This window comes from Callospermophilus lateralis, chromosome 3, assembly GCF_048772815.1.
Source record: "Callospermophilus lateralis isolate mCalLat2 chromosome 3, mCalLat2.hap1, whole genome shotgun sequence".
NCBI classification, from domain to species: domain Eukaryota; kingdom Metazoa; phylum Chordata; class Mammalia; order Rodentia; family Sciuridae; genus Callospermophilus; species Callospermophilus lateralis.
The window spans coordinates 97,729,465-97,756,289 of record NC_135307.1 but is presented as its reverse complement, the minus strand read 5'-3'; the positions used below and the strand labels follow the sequence as shown (position 1 = coordinate 97,756,289).

Genomic DNA, 26,825 nt, shown 5'->3' with positions numbered 1-26,825 from the left:
GAGTGAGACCCTATCCCACAATAAAAAAGGACTGAGGATGTAACTCAGTGATAAAGGGCCCTTGGGTTCAATCCCCAGTACAAAAAAAAAAGAAGCAGCAGCAGCCTTATAAAAGCAGTTGCCAAATAATGCAGAGCTCTAGGGGGTTATACAAATGTTTTATACCAAGTTATAAAGGGTTTAGGGTTTTTAATATTATTTTTTAGTTGTAGTTGGACACAATACCTTTATTTTATTTATTTTTATGTGGTGTTGAGGATCAAACCCACGGCCTCGTATGTGAGAGGCAAGCATTCTACTGCTAAGCCACAACCCCAGCCCTTATAAAGGGTTTTTAAGTAAGGGTAAGACATTATCCGATTTTCCCATTTTGAAAAGATCAATGCATCTGCTGTATAGAGAGTCAGGAAGGAAAGCGTGGTAGCTATTTTTAGCACTAGAGTGAGTATAGGTAAGATTTGGGTGGTAGCTGTGGAGATGGGGTGGGAACTAAATCTAGCTAAACATTGCTGGTAGGATTTACTGATGGATTTGATACAGGGGTAGAGGAGAGGGTAGTACTAAGCACCAGTAGTTTCCCAAGGGAAACTAACTAGTTTCTAATTAGAAATTAACTAGTTTCTAACTAGAAACTAACTAGTTTCTCCCAAGGGAAACTAACTTGTTGGGTAGAGGTTCCTGTCTTATTGCTAAGATAATGATGCTACAGAAAAGGACATAGTTAAAAGGAGATGGGAGAAGAGTTTTGTTTGGGCTTTTTAAATTTAAGATGCCTATGAGACATCTGCATAGAGATCGTAGGCAGTTATGTGGGTTTGTAGTTCTGTAGAAATATTTGGGCTAGAGATAGAAATTTGGCGAGAGTTGGCATTTAGACTAAAGAGGGTGGGTCAGATATACTGTAAATGTAAAAATAACAACAGTGCTATCTAATCTTCATAATAATATTAATAAGAATAATTATCATTTATTGCCCTCTATGTCTAAGCACTGTTCTATTTAATCCTAATGATAACTCTCATTATAGAGTTGAGGTGCAGAAAAGTCACAGAAAAATTAGTAAGAAACAAACCCCAGACAGTTTGGTCTTACAGCTTGAGTTCTTAATACCACATTAGAAGAGAAGAGAGAACATAGAGATGTCAGAACTAGCACAGAAAACTGAAAAGGAGTGATTTTTTAAAAAAATTAAATTAAAAAATTAGAGCATTATATATAGTAGTTGGGTTCATTTTGACAAAATCATGCGTACATGGAATTTGATCTCAATCTCCTTTCCCACTCTTTCCCTCCTCTTCCCCTTCCCCCTATTCTCCTTCCTCTATCAATTGATTTTCCTTTCACTTGTTTGTTTTTTATTGGTACTTCATATATATATGTGTGTGTGTGTGTATTTCCTCCCTTTTCCTGTCCCTCCTCCTCCCCTCTCCATCTCCTTCTTCTCCTCCACTTATATTTACTATATATATTTATGATATCTAGTCCCCCACCACCCTCTTTCTCTTATTTTGCTCTAACTTCCACATATGAGAGAAAACATTCAACCCTTAATTTTATGAGTCTGGCTTATTTCACTTAGCACAATGTTCTCTATTTCCATTCATAGACCAGCAAATGCCATAATTTTATTCTTCATTAAGGCTCAGTAAAATTCCATTGTATACATATACCACATTTTCTTGATCCATTCATCTATTATTGATGGTCATCTGGACTGATTCCATAATTGACTATTGTGAATTATGCTATGGTAAATATTGTAAATATTGAAGCTGATTTTAGTTCTTTTGGATAAATACCTAGAGTAGAAGAGTTGGGTCATATAGTAGTTCCATTTCTAGGTTTTTGAGTAACCTCCGTAATGCTTTCTAGAGTGGTTGGTCTGCCAGTTAGTACAACACCTAGGTATATGAGTACCTTTCTTCCCACATTCTTGCCAGCATTTACTATTTGTGTTAGTAATAACTGCCATTCTGACAGAAATAAGATTAAATCTTATTGTAGTTTTGATTTGCATTTCCCTGATTGTCAGAGATGTTGAAGATTGTTTTATATATTTGTTAGCCATCTGTTTCTTCTTTTGAGAAATATCTGTTTAGTTTTTGCCCATTTAATTATTAGATTATTTGTTTTTTTTCTTATGTTTTTAGCCTTCAGAATATATATATTCTGGATATTAATTCCTGTCAGAGAAGCAACTGGCAAAGATTTCTCTCCTATTCTATAGGCTCTTTCTTCATGTTCTTGATCATTTTTAAAAAGACGTGATTTTGAGAAGCAGATAGGAACCGTGAGAATGGGGTGTCTCAGAAGCCAGGCTTAGAGTGTTCCCAGTAGGCTGCCAAACAAACAAACAAACAAACAAACAAACAAACCATGAAGGACACATAGGCAAAAAGTTTGCTATGTTTGGAGACCACATGAGTAAATGAGACAGGTATGGTGGAAACAGTTGCTCTTTGAAATTGTTAGAGGGTTGAGTAGAAGGTCAGAAGAGGTTAAAGATGAGACTGGAGAAGCGAGCAGGGAGTCAGGTCATGAAAGACATGTAATATGCTCCAACTTATAGCAGACTGTGATCTTAGCCTAGAAATGTCATTCCAAAAGCTGGGAACCAACACAACCTGCTATATACAGAAGTGAACTACATACTGGTGCCTGCCTATTATTTGCCAGGCACTGCTTTGAGCATCTTATCTATGTTGCCTCATATAATGTATGTTTTATTTAATGTTTAATTCCATGATTCCTTCAAATATAACATGTTAATGTATTCTATGTTTTCAAGAAATTACCCATGATTTCTTTTATATCTAATTCATTTATCAGGTGGTAGATATTCTAAGTGGGAGGAAGACATCTATATATTGAGAGCTGTGCATATTTAACATGATCAGCATTGTATATATTTTTCCCTAAGTTAGCAGCAAGTGTTGAAAATGGTAGGAAAGTGTGAGTTGGTTTGCTTAATTGGACAGCCTAGGTCTCAGTCAGTAGAAAATGACCCTTTGGGATTTTTTTAAACTTTTTCTTAAATATCTTAATTTTGAAGTTAGAGATCATCTTGGGTTTGAATCCTGCTTCTTTCATTTATTAGCAGAGTGACTTTGGGTTGTTATTTAGCCTCTTTCAGGCTTTTTGGTGAATGATGGACTTCTTTAATGATAATTATAAACGATATTGCAAAAATTAAGGAAAGTTTCTGCATTCTGATTAAATAAAGCCCTGTGATGAACATGATCAATATGGTTTCTTTTTTTTTTTTTGGTAATTCTGTTATACCTTTGATTATTTTATTTATTTAGAAATTTGGAATTTATATTCAAATACCACTAGCTAATTACAGATGGAAATAGTAAATTTTTAAAATGTTCACATTAATGCTGTTTTTCCTTTGTTTTTTTTTAATTTTTATTTATTCATATGCAGTGTTGAAAATTTAACCCAGTGCCTCACATATGCTAGGCAAGTGCTCTACTGCTAAACCACAACCCCAGTCCCAATGCTGTTCTTATAAAGTGAGACTTAGTTCCAAAAATAATCTTTATAGAAATATTAAAGAACTCATGTCTAAAAATATTAATTCCAAAGCTCTATTGTCTCACATTAATATTCTAGAAAAATAAAATTTATCTATTTTTTTCTATCTTAAAGTGATAAAACATTCATTAATTGAAATATTTTCTTCACAAATTTAAAATAACTTCAGTGCCTATTGGAAGTTGACTTGAACTTGATTCACTTTTATTTATTTACTTATATACTTTTAATTTTTTTTTTAGTACTAGAGATTGAACCCAGGAATGTTTTACCATTGAGCTACATCCTTCTTATTTTGAGACAAGGTCTCACTAAGTTTTGGGGGCTGACCTCAAACTTGCAATCCTCTTGCCTCAGCCTTCCCAGTCACTGGATATGTTAGTTTGTGCATTGCTGTGACCAAAAGACCTGACAAGAATAATGTAGAGGAGGGAAAGTTTATTTGGAACTCACTGTTTCAGAGGTTCAGTCAGTCTGTGGTCAGCCGACTCTTTAGCTCTGGGACCGAAGTGAGGCAGAACATCACAGTGGAAGGACATGGAAGAGGAAAGCTACTCAGGACATGGCAACAAGGAAAGAGGGAGGAGAGGGGAGGGGAGGAGAGGAGAGGGGAGGATATCCTCTGCTCACCAGGTATAAAAATATAAATCCTAAAGGCAGTGACTTTTTTCCAGCCATACCCTACATGCCTACAGTTACAACCCAGTTAATCCATATTAATGAGATAATTCGCTGATTAGGCTAAGGCTCTCATAACTCAATCATTTAATCTCAAACTTTCTTGCATAGTCTCACACATGTGGTTTTGGGAGACATCACAAATCTAAAACTAGAACACTGGGATTACAGGTGTGCACCACCATGTCTGGCAAACTTGTTTCACTTTTAAACCATGCACATTTCATACTACTTGCAAGGTAACTTCTGGTTACCAAAAATCTAGAATCAGCCCCCTTATTGTAATCATTTAGAGAGTTCAGGAATCAGGAATCATCCATTTATTAGTATCCTTAGCATCCTCAGATAATTTCTTGCTGTTATTCCATAACATTGTTTTTGGTAAATCCTTATTCTGTACTTTATTTATTTATTTTTCTTTCTATCTTTTTTTAATTATTAGTTGTTTAAAACATTACAAAACTCTTGACATATCATATTTCATACATTTGATTCAAGCAGATTATGAACTCCCATTTTTACCCTGTATACATATTGCAGATTCACATAGGTTACACATCCACTTTTTTACATACTGCCATACTAGTGTCTGTTGTATTCTGCTGCCTTTCCTATCCTCTACTATCCCCCCTCCCCTCCCCTCCCCTCCCCTCCCCTCCCCTCCCATCTTCTCTCTCTACCCCTCTACTGTACTTCATTTCTCTCTCTTGTTTTTTTTCCCCTTTTCCCTCACTTCCTCTTATATGTAATTTTGTATAACAATGAGGGTCTCCTTCCTTTACCATGCAATTTCCCTTCTATCTCTCTTTCCCTCCCCCCTCTTGTCCCTGTTTAATGGTGATCTTCTTCTCATGCTCTTCCCCCCTATTCTGTTCTTAGTTGCTCATTCTGTACTTTTATTTTTTTATTTTTATTTTTTTTAAAGAGAGAATGAGAGAGGGAGGGAGGGAGGGAGGGAGGGAGGGAGAGAGAGAGAGAGAGAGAGAGAGAGAGAGAGAATTTTTTTTTTAATATTTATATATATTTTTTTTAGTTATCAGCGGACACAACATCTTTGTATGTGGTGCTGAGGATCGAACCCCGGGCCGCACGCATGCCAGGCGAGCGCGCTACCGCTTGAGCCACATCCCCAGCCCTCATTCTGTACTTTTAGCCAGTTGAAATACTGCAGGGTGGATGCCAGGCCATTGGTATGATTTCGACACATTGTTAGATAGGACATTCTTATGTTTTGTCCAATGATGTGGACCTGTTTAATAGCCATTTTCCTTGTAATACCAAGAGGAGCAATTGTAGAGTGGAAGGAAGGAGTTTCTTTATAGTGAAATATACTGTTCAAACAAGGGGGAAGTGTTGAATAGAAAAAACATATGGCTTTTTAGAGTAGACATGTTTCAACTCCATTTCTACCTGTGTAAGGTCTAAACTTCAATATCTATTAAAATGAGGTAGTGGAGTTCTTGTGATGATTTGAATGAAATCTTACGTATAAAATACCTGGGCCTCTGCTGACACACAGAAGATGCTCAAGAAATGCTAGTTCTCATTCCTTATGAATCTGTGATAAATCCAGTGTTGATTATGATTTAGTTCATCAACAATTCTGGAAAGTTTAAGCATAGTATACTTTTGCTCTCACTTATAGCCCTACCCAGAATGCACCATGTATTCTATACCCACTAACACTTGTTCTCTCCCTCCCACTTTTGTGTGACCCCCCTCATTTTGTTTAGACCTTTTGGATTTCCCATCTGTTCTTCCCTTGCTCCTGGAGAGATTGCTGGCGGAGGGGGGTAGTGACATTTCTCTGCCTTCTGAGTAATTTGTGCTTGGTTAGGGGTGGGACTGAATCACTGTTCTGGAGGTTTCCACTCTATACACTTGTATTATGAAAGGATAGAGGTGTGGTTTTTGTGGGGGAGGGGGGAAGGGATGTTTCATTAGTTTTGTTTCCTACAGGCCTGGCTCTTTTTCCTTCAGTCGTACCTACATTTCCTATATAACTCAACATCTAGCACTTAGTGCATCTTTCTCTACTTTTGGAAATTACAGATCCTTTCAGAAGATTTGGGGAGGATTGGGAAAGACCAGTAATTCTTTTAATCTACCTTGTTTTATACAGTAATGTTCAAGAACATAAAGGCCCAAAATATACATATGACGAAAGTTCATTGAAAAGTTACTGTGGGCAAGTCCTGAGTTAAGTGCCATAGAGACAAAGGCAAAAAAAGACATCGCCCTCCTTTCAAGTAGCTCTTAGTCTCTGGTGATAAACACCCAAAGTCATCAGATAGTGGTATAAGGATTTTAGCAGAAGATTGTAAGAGGTGATAGAGATATTGAGAATGGAGTGACAAGTGATGGGAGTAAGGAAAGGCTTCTTAGAAAGGGTAGCATTTAAACACAGGATAAAAAGGATTCTATTTGCTCAAAAGGGAAGGGATAGTTTTCCAGATGGAGGAAATAACTAAAGCAAAAGCATAGTAGTGTGAGGCAGCACTGCTTATTCAGGGTACAGCACCCAAAATTTGACATGACTGGAGAACACTAGTATTGAAATAAAAATGATGGGAGGGGGATGAAATGTTAAGAGAATATTTTATCAGGGGTTTCAGTTTTATTAGTAGTGTTTGATTTCTGAACCTAAATGGTGGGCATATGGAAAGTTCATTATACACAAACATACTCTCATGTTCTCATATCTGGATGGGATCTCATAATAAATTTTAAAAATTTACAATAACTAAGGATGACAACTTTTTAGATTTTCTAATTTCTTTAATAATTTTTGTTTCCTTTACTCTGGAAAGCCAATTATGTTTTTAGAGTGGTAGTTCCTGAATATTTTACACCAAAAACATGCTGTAAGGATTACATGAATTACTTAGTAATCATATGCAGTATCAATGTTAATGTCAGGTTTCAGTGGAAGGGGTGTTGATGATGATTCAGGTTTCCTCTTGCTTTAGTTCATAGCCTAGAGGGACACTTAGTTTTTATAGAAGCCTTGTTCAAGTTGGCACATACAGGATTAACTTTTTGCAAACAAATCATAATGGGGTTGTGAATGAGAGCAGATTGAATAAGGGCAGATTATGAGTGACTAAACAGTTCATGATTTAAGGAAGCTCAGATGGAAGCGCACACATAGTATATGAAAAGCAAATAAAGTATATAGGAATTTAGGGGAGAAGATAGAATTACATGGGTCTGACTCTTTGTGATTTAAGGGCTGGTCAGTTCCCTCTTAGTACTGTCAGTTTTGTTCCCAAAGTGTTTGAGGCATCAGAAACAACTGCTTTTGGTGTGTATACATCTTCTTGACTGACAAAATGAGAGTTAGAAAAACTTCCAGTGACTCAACTACATTAATTCAGGACCTCTTGAGTATTGTCATTGTGTAAGGACACAAAATGAAAGATGACTGGTGCCTCCTTAAGTGTGCAGGGAGGGGCATAACCCCTGAGATGGTCTGAGAGTAAGCTGGCCCTATTTGTAGCCCTCTCTGGTGCATCCTGGGCAACTATGCCCCCTGAACCTGCCTTTCCAGTGCTCATCCATCAGGCTTTGTCAGAATTGCTTCACCACTGATTGGTAGGCCTCATTAAATTGTATTGTGGGAAGATAGATGACATGTATTTTACTTGCAAGTTCTTATGCAACTTAAATCTGTGCCAGCATTATTTTCTCCAATTTTGACTTACTAGAATTTAGCCCTTCTATTTTGTTTTACTCCCATTTCTGACTGAGTGGTTAATTTGTTGTTTCATTTTAATCAAGTGATTCATATTTTGTTACATTTGAATTGTATCTATTTTAAGCTTTTTTCCTTATTTCATCATCTCCTACAATGTTTTCATTTGTTTTGTTTTGTTTTGCTTTTTTTTTAAAGAGCGAGAGAGAGAGAGAGAGAGAGAGAGAGAGAGAGAGAAATTTTTTTTTTAATATTTATTTTTTAGTTTTCGGCGGACACAACATCTTTTTGTATGTGGTGCTGAGGATCGAACCCAGGCCGCACGCATGCCAGGCGAGCACTACCGCTTGAGCCACATCCCCAGCCCTTGTTTTGGTTTTTGTCCTTAATCATATATGTATCTCAAATCCCAAGCCTTTTTTTCCCCTTCTCCCATCAGTTCCTACAACACTGTTTACTTTCTTTACATACTACTTCATGAATTTCTCTAAGTTTTTAATTATTTATTTATTTTATTTTTTATTTTTTTTATTGGTTATTCAAAACATTACAAAGATTGCAGAATCACATCGGTTACACATCCACATTTTTACATATTGCCATAATAGTAACTGACTCATGTCCTCTCTCAACCACACTTTGTGGTCTTAAACCCTGGAGCAACTCCAGGAAAAATCCTCAGCTAAGCCTGCATAGTTTGCCTTTGTTGCCTTTCATCCCAGCTTTCTCATCTCTTTTCCTTTTCTTACCCTGTCTTGGTCTTAAAATCAACATGTATGTGCTACCCATAAACTGTGGGCAAAGAACTTGGCCAACCATAGAGGGGGACCCAGGATGATTTTGAAGGAGTTGATAGTCTAATGTGGGAGGTAGATAAATAAGGTCTGCGGAATCATGTGTGAAATATTTGAGGGTCTGTCACAAAATAGCGAGAGACTAATTCTAGAGTAGTATGCGTGGAGAGGAGTATAAGTAATGTGAGGCAAATGGAGAACACTGCAAGAAAACCTTCACTGGGTAATTAAGACAGTTGAGTTACACAAAAGGGACTTTTCCCTTGTCCTGTTGAGGGAGTCTGTGTCCACTGTCATTGGATTTGGCCAGTGTTTTCTTTTCCTAAATGCTTCTGTTTCATCAGGAAGCCCCTTGGCAGACTTAGTGGGCAAGTGTCCACGCTGTTTCTGATTCCTGCCTCATAGCCATGTCCCTTTTCTAGCTTTCTAATGTGGTCTAGGGCCCTTGTCTTCTTTCTCGTAGTGCATACAATGGATGTGACAAGTTTCATCCTACTCCTCCCCTCGGACTGCCATGTGTATTTATTTTGGGGCCTGGAGAAAGAATGAGAAATAGAGTTGGAAGTTACAGAGGCAGTGGGAGGAGCAGTTGAGGTTAAGATCTCCCTCTGCCTTTTCACCTAAGACATAGACCTCCAAATGAACCAATTAGTTGTCACTGACCTCATGGGTTAAGATGGAAAAGAATCACAAAGAGGCAATGGAAACAATGGTCTTGCTTCTGGCCTATTTCTCCTTGGATACTTTCCCAAGAGATAGAGATAAGATAAAACTTGTTATCAAGATAGGGTTTGGTGTTTATATTGCCTCTGGTGTATGTAAGGCTTTGCCAGCTTCCTTATCTATAAGTCTTGTTAACACTTTATTCTTGGAAATCCAGTACTTCCTCAATGCAAAAACTGTGGAAATCCTACCTAGGACTTCTTGCTAACACAGAACACAAAGACACTTCTGTCTAGATTTAAAGTCTCCTCTAATTTAGGCATAGGTCAGTCACTCTTCTTGAAAGCCACTTGGTGGTCACATTTTGCTTTTTTATGTTTTCATCAGTCATTATAGTAGGTCATTTCATGATTTTTTAATGTCATATATTTTCTGGAACTAGTAAGTTCTTCCAGAAAAGTTTTAAAAAATTACTGACTTTATAAAGTAAGAATAGGAGCAGTAAATACTTAGGAATGTTTATTGAATGAATAAGATTTTAGTAATATGTACAAATATTGCTCAGTTTATGGACCGTGTACCTGAAGGAAGGGTTATAAAACAAATTTTTAGTAACACATTTAATGTATGACATTAGGAATTGATTCCCATGGAAAAAAATTCAGTAACAGTCCCATCCTGTACTTATATATTATTTCATGCTTTTCTCAGAGTTTCTAAATTTCTTTTTTTTTTTTAAAGAGAGAGAGAGAGAGTTTTCAATATTTATTTTTTAGTTTTCGGCGGACACATCATCTTTGTATGTGGTGCTGAGGATCGAACCCAGGCAGCACGCATGCCAGGCGAGCGCGCTACCGCTTGAGCCACATCCCCAGCCCGAGTTTCTAAATTTGTAACTCCTGAGAAGAGCACTACCGTCATTTTTACTTTACAGTTGCCTGAAATAAAGGCCAAGGTCAATATGGTAGAACATACAACCTATCTACTTTAGTATTCTTTCTTTGTAAACTTCAAATTAAAAGATTTTATAATTCTTTAAAAATACAAGAAAAATAAAGCAATTGGGTCAGTTTTTTACCATACTACTTACATAAAAGTGAAGAAGATGCCTTTTACTCTTTGTTTCTTCCAACGAATACTAAGCACTAGCTGTGTCTCAAGTTCTGTTCTAAGTACTGGATGTAGTATTGAACAACATAGACACATAGCTTATGTTCTAATGAAGAAAGAGAGATAAATAAACAATAACATAACAGTAAGTAATTTCAGATAGTTGTAAGACCTCTGAAGAAAACAAAATATAAAATGATAGAGGTATTTGGGATAAATTTAGAAAGATCTGGGGAAGGCCTCTCTGGGGTTTACATTTGAACTAAAATCTGAAAAATAAGAAGGAGGCATGTGTTAGGTTTTATCACTGTGACCAAAATCTCAACTTGGAGAAGAAGAATGACTTAGAGGAAGAAAAGTTTATTTTGGCTCTCTGTTTCCTAGGTATAGTCCACAGTGGGCTGACTCCTATGTTCCTCTGGGCCCAAGGTGAGGCCAAACATCATGGCAAAAGGGGTGTAGTAGAGAAACGTTGCTTTGTTGTTGTTGCTTTGTTGTTCCTTGTGGCAGGAAGCAGAAAGAGGGAAGTAGGGAAGGGGTCATAGGGAAGATGAACCCTTTCAAGGCACACCTCCAGTGACACGCCTCCTCCAGTCACTCCCCTGTAACAGTTACCATCCAGTTAGATCATTCAAACTAAGATAGACTTATTAGATTATGACTCTCATGACCAATCCATTTTACCTCTTGAGGTTATTCCTGCAGGAACATGGAGTCTTTTGAGGGGCACCTTATATCCAAACCATAACAAGATATGCATAAGATCTAGGAGAAGTACATTGCAGACAAAGGGAAAGGCTCTGGGAACATGAATAAACCTGTGTTCCTAAAGCACTAAAATAAGGGCCAGTGGCTCCAGCTTAAAGGTGAAGTAGGTAAGGAAAGAACAGATCTTAAAGGCCCATCTAGAACATGGCATGGAATTTGTATGCTACTCTAATGTCTACTTTTCCTACTGTTTTAATGTTAAAATGTTCTTTATTTCATAAAATGATGGTGATACTAGATTGTAGATTTCTACTTAAAAACCTTGCCTCTGGAGAGGATGAGGGCCTTAGCCTCTCTTCATTAACACTTAATGGTTTTGTAATCTTACTTGACACAATAAAATTTGATAACCCTATGTCAGTCCTCTGTGTGTGTATTTGTGTATATACTAGGAATTGAACCCAAGACCTTATACATGCTAGGCAAGTGCTCTCCCAGCTATACCCCTCAGCCTTTTATTTTATTTTGAGACTGTCCTACTAAACTGCCAAGTCTGGCCTCAAACTTGGAATCCTCCTGCCTCAGTCTCCCAAACAGCTGGTATTACAGGAATGTGTCGCTGTACCCAGCTAGTCCTCAAACATCTTTTTTAAAAAAAATTTTGTTAGTCATGGGATTATAGTAATTTGGAAACTACTGCACTATACCACAGAAGCTTCCCAGTAGGAAGACTTGAAAATCCTTGTCAGTATTGAGTTTAATGTAATATCCTATATGGTGGCATGTTCAAGTGTTTTTTTTACAGGGCCATTTAATTTAAATTCTCTGGATTCTCAGATTTTCCTTTACTTTTTTTTTTTTTTTTTTTGAGAGAGAGAGAGAGAGAGAGAGAGAGAGAGAGAGAATTTTTTTAATATTTATGTTTATTTTAGTTATCGGTGGACACAACATCTTTGTTTGTATGTGGTGCTGAGGATCGAACCCGGGCCACACGCATGCCAGGCGAGCGCGCTACCACTTGAGCCACATCTCCAGCCCAGATTTTCCTTTACTTTTGTTCACCCACTTTCTTTTCCCTCTCTTTAATTTCATCACTAAATATGTAAGTTTCTCTTTTAATTAGGAATAGTCTTGTTATAAGCTTCCAGAACTTCTTTGGGCTTCGTACTTAGACTATCCATCACATTACAGTTCATCAGGAAATAGCCTTATATGTAGCATACTTAATGCAAATGTTTCTTTATCTTGAAGTTCCAAGTAAATTATCATCCTAGTCATTATTAAAAATGAAGTCTAGAAGTGAACTTACATGAAATGAGAATATAGTATAGGCCAGAGATCAGCTTTAGTCTAACCTTTGTCAGCCATGATTACATCTTCCCTTTGCCAATGAAATCCAGTGTGTCTTTCTCTCATACACCATCTAGTTTGTGAAAATCAGCATTAGGGTTTAATAGACATATGTGTTAAAGGGAGATTTATTCCTGGAGAGTCTAAGCAACCATGAAGTGCTTCTTCAATATGGTGATTGAAAAAATTCATATTCGTAAATATATTTTGTTCTTTTTCTTAAAATTGATCATGTGATCATCTGGCTTAAGTCCAGATAGTATCTATTTGAGGCTGCAGATTTGCTATCTTAGGAACCCCTGATGATTAGTGTGCCTTTTTCATGGGATCGAGGCTACATGAGCCAAATTGTATTTCTGGCCAAACTTACCATTTTTACCACTTCACAAGCTTTTTAAAAAAATAATGAGGGAAAAATTCTACACAATCATCTTTTTGTCAAAAGGGTTTTATTAGCAACAGAACTCTTTCTTCAAAAAAAATTGCAGATGCTCAGTATGTAAAACATAATGTGGCTCCAAGCCACAATCTCACCCTTCTCCCTACCATAATGGCACCTGAAGGATATCTGAGCAATCATCAGGGCTTTGCAAAGCACAGGTTGAAAACCACAATAAAAAATTCAAAAGTGTATATACACTGATAAAAATATGGCTGTGCTACTGAAACTGGCAGAGCCATGGCACCAGAGCTTTGAAAAGAGGTTTTGTATATAATTTTTTGCCTAAAATTACATTTCAGAAGGTATTTACTAGATAAAACAAAGTCAAGCTTTAATTTTACCTACTTTTTCAGAACATACTTTTTACATAATTTGGGGTTGGTGGTGCTACTGAGGCTGATATACTTTTTGTTTACTAATTTAAAAAGATTTATATTGGATATGATTCCTTTTTTCATAAATTATTTAATTATAAATAATTATTATGCTTTCTATATTATTATAAAGTAATTGACTTGCTAATATAAGCATTTTTTTTCTTCTAGTTTGCTAGGGTTTGGATACCTGATCCTGAGGAAGTTTGGAAGTCAGCAGAGCTGCTCAAAGATTATAAGCCTGGAGATAAAGTCCTCCTGCTTCATCTTGAGGAAGGAAAGGTAAGAGTCTTTACTTTCAATTGTTGTCATTGCCTGCAGTGAAGGGAGTTCAAAAGTGTGAGTTTATTGTGACTTGCTGATCTTAATAAAAAGTTAAATATTTTTTTACTTACTTACTATCTTGGTAAAAATGACAAACTCAATTTTTTTATCCTAATAGATTTATCAATGATATAGGTTGGTGAAAATAGCAGATATTTTAAAAATTCATTGCTTTGCCTGTGAGTTTATTATGATTATCAGGTTTAGATTTATATCTAATCTTCCCAAAGATATTATTTAATTGTATTTTGTTTAGATTAACATTAAAATTATTTCATATTAACTAAGATAACATTGCTTAAGGTGCCAGTTTAATTAAGATTTGATGTTTACTACAACTGATCATTTGAGAAATATTTGCTCAGAAAAGCTTAAATTCAATTGTGTCTCTTCTGCACTGTCTTTATTCACTTTGTGAATGAATTCATCTGAATTCTACCATTTTAATCTCTCTATGATATTTTTACAGGATGTGTCACTTGCTTAAAAACAGTTGTCACATTAATTTCCTAGAACTTGTAGTCTAGTGAGGGAAACTGGATATAAATAAGTGGAAAAATTAAATAATTAGAAAATGAAGAATAGTGTTGTACTGCAGTTCTAAAGATGTCAAGAGAATACTACATGATTAACTGCCAAATGAGTAAAACTATCTTAATGGTTAACTTGTATTGAGTAATCATGTGCCAGGTGTGGTTCTAACTATGTTCTAGTTCATTTAATCTTAACAACAACTCCATGAGGTAGGGCTATTGTTATTCTCATTTTACATATGAGGAAATCAAGGCTCAAATTGTTTAAGTGACTTACTCAGGGTTATAGAGGTATTAAGAAATGAGGCTCTGAAGTGAATACAGGAAATTTGCCTTCATGATCTGTGCTAATGGCCACTCTGTTGTACTATAAAAATAGTAAGGAATTGAGGATCCCAGTAGGAGGAAATATTATTATGGGCTGTGTCATTGGGGGAGGCTTCTTGGAGGAGGAAGGATTTTGATAGGCAACAGGGTCTTAAAAGCTGGATTGAATATTTTTCTTTTCTTTCTTCTTTTCTTCCTTTCTTTGATGGTGCTGGGGATCAAACCCAGCATTCATGCTAGGTAAGTGCTCTACTAGGTAGCCTCATTCATGCTAGGTAAGTGCTCTACCACTGGGCTATCCCCAGTCCCACAAACTAGATAGAGTTTGAATGTGCATATTTTGTTGTTTTTTTAAGACAGGATCTATGCCCAGGTTGATCTCAAACTCCTGGGCTCAAGGTATCCTCCTGCCTCAGCCTCCTTTGTAGCCAGAACTACAAGCATGCATCATCCCATCTTGTTTAAAATCTAGACAGAGTTTGGATTAATATAGAAAAGAGTGGATCCTCTGAGTGTTGGAATGTGTTGTAGAGATAGTGAATGCAATAGGTCAGTTGGAGTAGGGATGTAGAAAGGTATGTTTTCTGGTTCTAAAAATACATATGAAGGTACCTGTCACTATATACCACGTTAAGAGGTGGCAGAAATTGTGATCTTTGACTTCCTTATCAGTGAGGAAGATAAACATGATATAACAAAACAAATTGGAAATAAAAGTATATCAGAGTAATGAGTAGACAGAGGGCTGGTGAGGATGAGGGGTCAGAGAGACACTGTCAGAAGAACAAGTAGACATTGGGTGTTGTGTTTAGGGACCTGGAAAAGCATGTTCAAAGGCTAGGAGGCATGCATAGTAAAGGAGTGTTTGGGGAACCACCCAAGTTCTGTGTTAGTGGGATGTTAAGTGAGACTACAGGACCAGCAGAAGCATGAGAGTGAAAACCAGATCACAAGCACCCGGTGTTCTTCCTATAAAACTCTTGAATTTCATTGATTTGGTATGGGGAATGATTGTAGTGTTTCTAAAAAGAAGGGTGCCTGGTTTGTGTTTTAGGGACTCATTGATGACGGCATGGAGGATGAATTTCAAGAAAGTAAATCTGAGGCAAGGAGACTAGTTGGGAAGAAGACAGGGAAGAATTAGGCCAGATTAGGAAAACCTTGAGTGTCAAACTAAGGAATTAGCTTATTGAATATGTATTAGTCATCTACTTTGTGTTAGGTACAGTATTAGCCACTTTGGGCTACAGTCTCTCAACTTAATTTTCTCAGCAACCCCTGTGGATTAGTAGGTGATATTATGACTATTATAAATAAGGAAGCCAAGGCTCAGAAACACTGAGTAGTTTTACCTGAGGTCAGCAGTCAAAAAGTGGCTTTGGGGACTTTGGAATTTGAACATAGACTTTTTCACTCTAAGACAGTGCTTATTCTATTATGCAGATAGCTGGAAAAGCAGATGATTTCAAGAAAAACATCTAGACAGATAGCTTCCCAACTTCCCCTACCCCCCCCCTTTTTTGAATTTTAATATTTATATTTCTTTTAGTTTTTCGGCGGACACAACGTCTTTGTTTGTATGTGGTGTTGAGGATCGAACCCGGGCCGCATGCATGCCAGGCGAGCACGCTACCGCTTGAGCCACATCCCCAGCCCCCCTAACCCCTTTTATAACCTGTATTGAATAATCAAAACTAGGGCACTAATATTGATATAAAACTGTTACTGACCTTCTGATTTTATTTAGAGTTACTGTTACTGACCTTCTGATTTTATTTAGAGTTCACCAGTTTTGCTACCAGTGCCTTTTTTTTTTTTTCTAACCCTGGGTCCCACATTGCATTTTAATTGTCATGTCTCCTTAGTTTCCTTCAGTTTCAAATAGTTCCTCAGTCTTTCATGACTTTCATAACCTTGACACTTTTGAAGAGTACTTGCCAGGTGCTTTATAGAATGTCCCAATCATGCTGCTTCCTCATGATTAGATTAAGGTTATTGATTTCATGAGGAATGCTATAGATGTGATATGATCTCGGTGTATCATATCAAAGAGTCTATGATGTTAATATATCTTATTACTGGCTATGTTGACCATGCTCACCTAGTTAAAGTGATGTCTGCCATTGTCTACTATGAAGTTAGTTTTTTTTTTCCCTTTATAATTAATGAATACCACTGTTCTACAGGAGATAGTTGGAGGACACACATAAATCCTGTTTCTCCTTAAACTTTGCCCACTAATTTTAGTGGTCATTACTCGGTCTTGCCCGTTTCAAGTATAACTGGTATTCTAATGGTGATTCTCCGTTTCTGTATTTTCTTATACATTTGTTAATTGGAATTCTTATGCACAGCAGTGTTATCTCTTCTCTCCCATTTCTATACTTATTCAATCACTTATTTATGTCATTATGGGATAATGAGTATTTATTTTATCATTTACTACTATCATTCATTTTATCACTAGAATTGTTTCCCTCATTGGCTCTCTTAGATTTGTTCCTCTGTTTTTTGACATATCTTTATCCTGTTTTTTTAAAATCACTTTCTTATTTCCTCATACTAAAAGATATTTGAGGCCCTAGGTTCAATCCTTAGCACTACACACAAAAATAAATAAATAAAATAAAAGATAATAAAAAATTATCTTGTATTTCCTCTTCTCCAAATACCTAGTATTGGAGGATGATATTTAGTAACCAAGATCTGGACACTAGGTATGCTCGTTGCTGTTGGAATAGCACTGCTTCTAGAGTTTTTGGCAGACAGAGATAGGATGTGTATATGAATTATACATATATACATATGTCTATACATACTATTGATTAAATACCACTGAGCTACATTTCCAGCCCTTTTTAATTTTTTTAAAATTTTATTCTTTTTTTGGATTGGAGATTGAACCCAGGATTCTGTAAATGCTGGGTAAGTGCTCAGCCACTAAGCTATATCCCAAGCCTTTATTTATTTATTTGTTTGTTTGTTTATTTATTTATTTATTTATGTATGTATGTATGTATGTATGTGTGTGTGTGTGTGTGTAGATGTTGTTGATGGACCTTATTATTTATTTATATATATGTGGTGCTAAGAATTGAACCCAGTGCCTCAGCCCCCAAGCCTTTATTATTATTATTATTATTTTTTTGAGACAGGATTTTATTAAGATGCCCAAGCTGCCCTTAAACTCACAATCTTCTTGCCTCCTGAATAGTTGAGATTACAGGTCTGCACCACCCAGCCTGTCTTTTTTTATTTTGAGACAGGATCTTTCTACGTTGCCCAGTCTTACCTCCAAGTTACAATTCTTCTGCCTTATCCTCCCTAATAATTGGGATTATAGGCATGGACCATGTGCCCACAAACATATATTTATGGATTGTATTTATAGATATATACATGGATATAGATATTAAATCAAATGCATACAATACTAATGTTTGTACACCATCTATTCTTTAAAATATTTTTTTGTTGTAGATGGACACAATACCTTTGTTTTTTTAAATTTATTTTTACGTGGTGCCAAACAGCAAAACTAGTACTTCACATGCTAGGCCAGTGCTCAACTACTGCACTACAGTCCCAGCCCCTACACTCATCTATTCTTTTTTGTATGACAATATCTCACTATATAGCTATAATAATAGATATAGGTAGAAAGATAGGTATTTTAGCTATGAGTTCATAGTAGTCCCTTTTTCTTCAACACTGCAAGGTTAATCCTTTTATTCTCCCTCAGCTTACTTATAAATTTTTTTTTTGGTTTTCATTATCTATAATATATTTACTCATTTGTTATACATGTAAAGTTATTTCAAAATTGGTAATTCACATCACTGTAAGAAACAAATTTAGCAGAATATAGTATCTATGTTTAATTTTATTAATTCTTAATTTAAAAATTTTTTAAATATATTTTTAGTTATACATGGACATATTATCTTTATTTTGTTTATTTATTTTATGTGGTTCTGAGGATTGAACCCAGTGTCTCATATATGCAAAGCAAGCACTTTTTCATTGAGCCACAACCCAAGACCTAATTCTTAATTTAAAAAAAATCCAAAAATATAATGATATGTGCATGTAATAATAGCAATTCTTGGGGCTGGGGTTGTGGCTTGGTGGTAGAGTGCTCGCCTAGCATGTGCAGGTTGCTGGGTTCGATCCTCAGCACCACATAAAAATAAAATAAAGGTGTTGTGTTCAATTACAACTAAAACAAAATATTTTTTTAAAAAGCAATTCTTAGAAAAGAAAACAAGCAAGAAGAATAGACATTATAAAATCTCATTAACTTGGGAGGCTAAGGCAGGAGGATCCCAAGTTCAAGTCCAGCTTTAGCAATTTAGTGAGGTCTAAATAACTTAGAAACACCCTGTCTCAAAATAAAAAAATAAAAAATAAATTAAAAAGAGCTGGGATGTAGCTTAGTGGTACAGTACCCCTGGGTTAAATCCTCAGTACCGCCCCCCACCATCACAACTATCCAAGAATCATTCCCCTTTTAGAAACTTTAGATTAAAATAAAGAAAACATAGTTTTTGCAACATTAGAAAAGTTCATTAATTTGCTAATTTTCAGTGATTCTAGGAGCAGGTTGTAGCCATCTAAACCTAATTCCAAGGAGCAAATTTTTATAAAGATGTTGTAGATGAGCATCTCCCATATTACTGTCTTCACAATTCCAACTTCTTCCCCACTGACCACATGAAAACCCCATTCTCTAATGGAGACTAAGAAGATTATTTTGCCATTTTATAGTCATCTGGCTACATGATGAACTTTGTAACCAGTTAAGCCATGAAGATTCTGGACATTTCTAAATATTCCCCTTATCATCTAAGGCTTGCTGTCATTCATATCTAATGCTATATTTTTAAGTTATCTGGGGATAGACATTGATGATGAGCAGAAAGGAGAATGTACTGAGAGGTAAAAAGCAGTCAACTGAGAACAGCCAGAGAACAGACAATTGTGTACTGACAGAGTTGATGCAAGTACCATTTAGGACATTATATCCTGATAAACAGGAAAAGGGAACTGCTGAGAGACAGATTATAAATTTTTCTCTCCTTTATTGTAATCCATTCATGCCTGATTTGAATATTTGACCTCTGTATATATCTTCAGTATTAACAAAATTAGCTTATCCCACTCTATAATTAAATTGCATTTTTATTGTCTTTATCATAAAGTCATATGCCTGTGACTTCAGAATGTATTGTACTTAATGTTTAGACCCAGGCACCTCATTAAAAATCTAATGAAAAGTATGAACTGTCTTTCCTAGGAAAGTTCACATACATGCATATATGTACACATTTGTACACATACACAAAGTGTTGTGCATAGTTTCAGGGGATTCTTGGACTTCTCAGGGTTGGGAGTCCCTAAGGACATACCACATGCCAAGCATGGCCTCTTTTAATTTTTACCACAACTTTGTGTGGCACAGTTCTGTTATGCTGTTTTACAAATGATGGATTTAGGTTAGATAACATACACAAAATCACATAAAAAGTAAATACCAGTCTTAGGGTTTGAGCTCAGGTCAATCTGACCCTCAAGCCAAGCTCTTGACCTCTCTTATATTGTCCATCACTTCTCATAAGTAAAGAGGTGAGGGAAGAAAGCTCATTTAATGATTAAAAAGTTCTAGGTAAACAAGGTCTAGGTTCTGATTTCTCCAAAAAATAAAAATCACCAAAAAATTTTAGTAATGAAAGAAAAAAAAAAAAAAAGCTTTTGCCATTTCCACCAGTTTCTATGATAATGGAAGATCCCAGGAAACAAAAATATTTAATAACTGAGTAGCAAATCAGGAATAGGAAATAAGCAAAGTGCATGGGCTTGTTTCCTGTTCCTTGCCATGTCTGATCCAGATGCTGTACCTTCTGTTTTTAGGATTTGGAATACCGTCTAGATCCAAAGACCAAGGAGCTGCCTCATCTACGAAACCCTGATATACTTGTTGGTGAAAATGACCTCACTGCCCTCAGCTATCTTCATGAGCCTGCTGTGCTCCATAATCTCAGAGTCCGCTTTATTGATTCCAAACTCATTTATACATATTGTGGTAAGTATGCTTTGTTGTTTGAGTGGACTATAAACTCTTTCCACTAAGAGATGCAGCAGTGGAAGCACTGTGCATGGGGAAATCAGGCTGTGGTTAGATTTTCTCTTAAAGAGAAAAGTCATTTCAGAGTTATAAAAAGATTACCAATATTTATTAGCTAAATTGCATTTGGTACAAAATAAATTCATTTGTGAAGTCACATTATATAGCTTTGCTCAAGATGAAAAGAACTTGGCTCATCTTTTGCATCTCTCCTCACAGAAGCCATATGTCAGATTTAATGCCAAATTCATATTATTTTTACCTCTTAAAAACTATATGAAGAGTAGATATTCAAGAACTTATATTTGGAGCAGGTTAGAGGCTTATCGTAACTTTTTCTTAATTACTGAGAAATGCAGGATTGATTTGACTCATGGTAAGTCTTGCTTACTTGGAATGCCAGGCCCCTGCTCATTGTAGTATGCTTTTTCTCTCTCTTAGAAATGAAGCCTATGCATGAGTGTCTGTTTTTTGTTTCCTTCCCTCTCCCCATCTGTCTTTTCTTTTTTTTTCTTCTTTTTCTTTATTTTATTCTTATCCTCTATTTTCTCTACTGAACTCTCAGCTTTCTTTTACTTTTTCTCTCTCTGAGACTCAGATCTGAATTTCCATCTGAGTCTTTTTGCCTTCTGTGCCCAATGCAGTGTTTGAACAGGAGCAGCCACCCTTTCTTCTTAAAAGAATGTACATCCTTTAGATCCTTGATGTTAACCTTTTTATTTTCCACCATTGACTGAATATTTTTTTTCTCAATTTTTATTTTTCTTTGGTACATGTTATTTTCTCAATGAAGTCTTCCCTGGCCACCCTATCTAAATTATAAGGCTTTTTCCCCTCCCAGCTATCTTCCTTGCTTATATTATTTTTCTCCTTTTTTCCTTACTACTCTCTAAACCATACATATAGATGTATCTATTTTTTTTTACTTATTTTGTTAGTCATCTGAATTTCCTTCTAGACTATAAGCTCCATGAGCACAAAGATTTGTTTTTTCTGTTTTCTGATGTAAAATCAGCATTTAGAAAAGACTTGAAACATAGTTGGAGCTAAAGAATATTTGTTAAGTGAATAACTTCATTATAGTAATATATGTAGCTACTGTAAAATATTAAAGAATACAGAAAAGTATCAAAAAGGAATAACAATTGCATGTAATTCACCAGTGAAAAATAGCCAGTATTCCATTGACTTAAATTTTTTATTTTTTTAAACTTAAATACTCTCTTTGTGTACCTGTGAAAGACTATAAGCAGATATAAAGATGAAATCATGTATAGTTTTGTGTCATGTTTTTCTAAGACATTTTATAGTCTTCAAAAATAGGTGATTTACAGTGGTAGCCCAATAGTCATGTAGATGTCACAGAATGTGTTCAACTACTTTACTTTTATTACATATTTTCTTTGTTTCCATTTTTACTATTATGAATAACATGATAAAGATCTATATTTAAAAACAAACCTATACATGAATCTCTATTTTGTTTGGATAAATTTCTAGAAGTAGGAAGTATTTAGAGTACTAAAACATTTTCACTTAAATTTTTTTTTTCCTGATACTATGGATTGAACCCAAGCCTTCATTCATGCTGGGCAAACATTTTACCTCTAAGTTAAATCCCCAGCCTAATAACATTATTTTTAAAAACCCAGCCCAATTCTTTAATGGTGTTTTAGTTAGGACGATGTATAATGATTCAGAGAGACAAAAGTTGTGGTATAGAGAGCCTACAGAATGCGAGCAAATTTTTTACCACATGTACTAATCTCTAGGATATATGAAGACCTCAGAAATCTTAACATCAAAAAGAAAAATAACCCAATCAATAATTGGCCAAGGAACTAAACAGACACTTCTCAGAAGATGACATACAATTTATCAGCAAATATATGAAAAAATGTTCAACATCTCTAGCAATTAGAGAAATGCAAATCAAAACTTCTCTAATATTTCATCTCACTCCTGTCAGAATGGCAGCTTTTAAGAATACAAACAACAATAAGTGTTGGCGAGGATGTGGGGGGAAAGGCACACTCATACATTACTGGTGGCACTGCATATTGGAGCAACCAATATGGAAAGCAGTATGGAGATTCCTTGGAAAACCTGGAATAGAACCACCATTTGACCCAGCTATCCCACTCCCTGGTTTATACCCAAAGGACTTAAAAACAGCATACTATAGTGATGCAGCTATATCAATGTTTATAAAAGGAGCACAATTCACAATAGCTAAATTGTGGAACCAACCTGGATGCCCTTCAGTAGATGAATGGATAAAGAAACTGTGTTATATATACACAATGGAATACTACTCAGGAATTAAAAATAATAAAATCATGGCATTTGCTGGTAAATAGATGGCGCTGGAGAATATTATGCTAAGTAAGCCAATCCCAAAAAACCAAATGCCGAATATTTTCTCTGATATGAGGATGCTGATCCATAATAGGGATGGTGGGGGGTACTATGGGAGAAATGGAGGAACTTTAGATAGGGCAAAGGGGAGGTAGGGGAAGAGGGGGGGCATGGAGGTAGGAAAGACTGTGTAATGAGATAGACATCATTATTCAAGGTACAAGTATGAAGACATAAATGGTGTGACTCTACTTGGTTGCCACAGTCTCTGGCTGGGCACAAATCACAAGCCACCACACAGCTTGTAGATTCAAACAGCAATTCTTTATTCCCGAACTCACACCGGCCATCTACAAACAGGTTCTGGGGAAATCCACGTTCTCTGCCCAAATCCACCACTCCACTGGGCTTCTGTCTCCCAAAAATACTGTCTGACCCTAAGAACTCAAGAGGAACTCAGGCAGCAGGATATGCCCTATTCTAAACGGGGAACACCCTAATCTCCTATTATGCTAAACCAGGAACATCCTAAACACGGATCCGCCCTGGTCCTTGAGCAAGGTCACCTTACATGCAATGTAGCTGCAAAATGTCCTATTTCCACGAGTCCTTCCACTAAAGAAACATGGGGGGTACGCTGGCAAGGAAATTGTCATACCTACTTGGCTGATGGCTCCCAGCACTTGGTATACAACCAGAGACATGAAAAATTGTGCTGTGTATGTGTACTATGAATTGAAATACATTCTGTTGTCATATATAACAAATTAGAATAAATGAATTTTTAAAAAGTTGTGTATTTTGATCTTTGAACAATATATTAGTTTAATATGAACTAAAAATGAAATGAAGTTTGTGTTAATTTTACTTTATGCCAAGTTTGATATGTTCATTAGGATATCACTGATATCTTTTTCTTTTTCTTTTTTGTCCCCTCCCTCCAGGTATAGTCCTAGTAGCTATAAATCCTTATGAACAACTGCCTATTTATGGAGAAGATATTATTAATGCTTACAGTGGTCAGAACATGGGTGATATGGATCCACATATCTTTGCAGTAGCTGAAGAAGCCTATAAGCAAATGGCCAGGTTGGTGAAAGCTTTTATTATTACTTCATGGCTCTTATTATATGTGATAATTTCTTCTTTGTAAGGTCATGGATATTTTTAAAGTTAATGGCAGTTCATGTATCATTACTAACTAAGCAACCTTGGTAACCAGTTTGTCTGCATGACCTGGATTTTTATTAAATACTAAAATAATCTCTTGTTGGCCAAATGTGGTAGTATATACCTGTAAACCCTGTGATTCGAGGGCCTCAGGCAGAAAGATCATAAGTTTGCAGCCAGCCTCAGCAACTTAGTGAGACCCTGTCTCAAAATAAAAAATGAAAAGAACTGGGGCTATAACTCAGTGATAAAGCTCTCTTTGGTTTAGTCCCCAATTACATACACACATACATAATCTCACATTTATAAAAAGACGTACAGTTTTAAAAATATTGCCTTTGGAATCTCACCATGATTCTGTGACTAGGCAAGGACAGAAGTTATATTTTACAGATGAGAGGATCAAGTTTTAGTGATATTAAATGACTTGCCTAATGTCATTCAGTAGAATGATAGACCAGAACTAAAAGACCTATGAACTGGTGTGTGTGTGGGGGGGAACGGGGATTAGTCTGTACCCTAGAGAATTAAATCTAAAAGAAAGTATAATTTTAATATTATGATAGGGCATCACTCATCTTGAATATCATCTGTAAAATATATCAGATTTAAAAAAAAAATTTGTAGTTATGTATGGACAGAATGCCTTTTTAAAATTTTTTTTATTTTTATGTGGTGCTAAGGATCAAAACCAGTGCCTCACACATGCAAGGCAAATGCTGTGCCACTGAGCTATAGCCCCAGCCCTTATATCTGATATTAACCACAAGACCTTAACATTTTTAAAAAATATTTATTTTTTAGTTATAGATTGACAATTTTTTTTTTTTTAATGTGGTGCTGAGGATCGAACCCAGTGCCTCACATGTGCTAGGCAAGTGCTCGACCTCTGAGCCACAACCCCAGCCCCAGGACCCTAACATTTTGAGGGTGGAAAATAGGAGAAATATATTCTCAGGATTAGATTACACTTAATAATATGTAATACAAAATAATGTAAAAGAATGAATGCATAAAATAATAGCATATATTTGACTAATTTCTCCAGCTTACAAAGCAGAACTTGGTCAAATATATATATATAAAATTTGAGAAACTCTTAAGTAGTTATGAGTGGAGAGAACACTAATATTGTAGAGTTTTTTATTTTCTCTTCTTCAGTCAGGAAGATTGTACATGATTGGACCATTGTAACAAAATTATAGAATTATTTCAATGAAAGAACCCTTAGAAGTCATTGTGCCCTTTTCCTAATAAAATACTATTAATGGTAATAACTCTTATGGCAAATAATAGTTATTACATGTTCTCTTTCTATAAGACATTGATTGATTGCTTTTCCCTTATTAACTAGTTTTATCCTTAAAACCACCTTCTGAGTTTCACTTTATTATTAAACTTTATTTTACCAATGAGAAAACTGAATCATAGAGAAGTCATGTAGTAACTTTTTCAAAGTCTCATTACTAAGACCATTTTTCAAATTTAATTAGTCTGATACTATAAATGTTAATATGTTGCATATAAAATGACTAAACATAGTTTAGCACTGTATAATAGGCCACAGTATGCCAGATTCTTTTATAAAGTAGTAAGAAATATATAAATTTTAAGAAAATTATTTTTAAGCATTGTTTTTAAGCTTAAAAATTTGAGAAAATTCCCTCAATCAGTATATTTTCTCCTTAAGTTGGAAAAGTCTACCAATATTTGATTTGTAGAGTATTGGAGCATTACAGGAAACTTTAGTACCACTCAGTACAACCTGAGAACTAGTGGACCAAGAGAGAGTCACATGGATCACTAGACCCTAAAAATAATTCCTGAAAATTTAATACTACTGAGAAAATTTATATGACTTTTTGGAAAATATTATTCTTTTTCTTGTTCTTTTCCTTCTTCCTTCCTTTCTCCCCAGGCCCTTTTGTTTTGCATTTTGTGTTCTGGGGATCAAACCCAGGTCCTTGAACATGCTAAGCATGTCCTCTACGACTGAGCTACATCACCATCCCCCTTGGTAGTCTTAAATAAGAAGACATGGCTCTTACCATCTTTTCTGTGGTAATCCATAGCAAATGAATGAATGGTATTATGAATGGTGTTAGATTTACCCTTAGATTTACTTTGGTTTCCTAGCATTTTCCCCACTCTGCTTTATCATCCCTGTGGCTTAGTCATACACTGTGATTTCTTAACTGAAGGCTTATCTTTTTCTCTTTGCTTAGTTTTCTTTTTAAGGCAGTTTTAAAGTATGTTTCAACCAGTTATGGTATTATGTTGTTAGTACAACCTTAAAGTCTGATACAACAGCTAAGGCTTAGGCTTCCAGTCATGAATCAAAGGTACAGGAGCATGCCAGACACCAGGTACTGTCCTGGACACAAGAGAAACAGCAAAAAAAAATTAGATGAAATAAGCAAAAATTCCTACCCCACAAAGCAAATCATGATAAAGACTAAAAATAAATAAAATGCACAATTTATGAAGTATCTATAAGTGCCATGTTGAGGACAATGCTGGATGATTAATAAAATTGGAATATGTACTGGGATTAGGTGGTACTATTATATCAATATTATTGATCCTGATTTTGATCATTGTAGATATGTTAGAACAAGTCTCTGAGAAATATGCTC

At 35.7% G+C, this 26,825-nt stretch overlaps 1 protein-coding gene across 4 annotated transcripts in view; it reads left to right on the top strand.

The window, feature by feature from the left end:
• Nucleotides 1-26,825, top strand: part of Myo5a (myosin VA) — a 211,086-nt gene that overhangs the window by 61,667 nt on the left and 122,594 nt on the right. For all 4 annotated transcript variants that reach the window (XM_076850802.2, XM_076850801.2, XM_076850800.2 and 1 more), the window contains exons 2-4: nucleotides 13,525-13,635; nucleotides 20,448-20,619; nucleotides 23,964-24,108. In XM_076850802.2, the coding sequence (XP_076706917.2) occupies nucleotides 13,525-13,635; nucleotides 20,448-20,619; nucleotides 23,964-24,108 (428 nt within the window). The remainder of the gene's footprint in view (nucleotides 1-13,524; nucleotides 13,636-20,447; nucleotides 20,620-23,963; nucleotides 24,109-26,825) is intronic.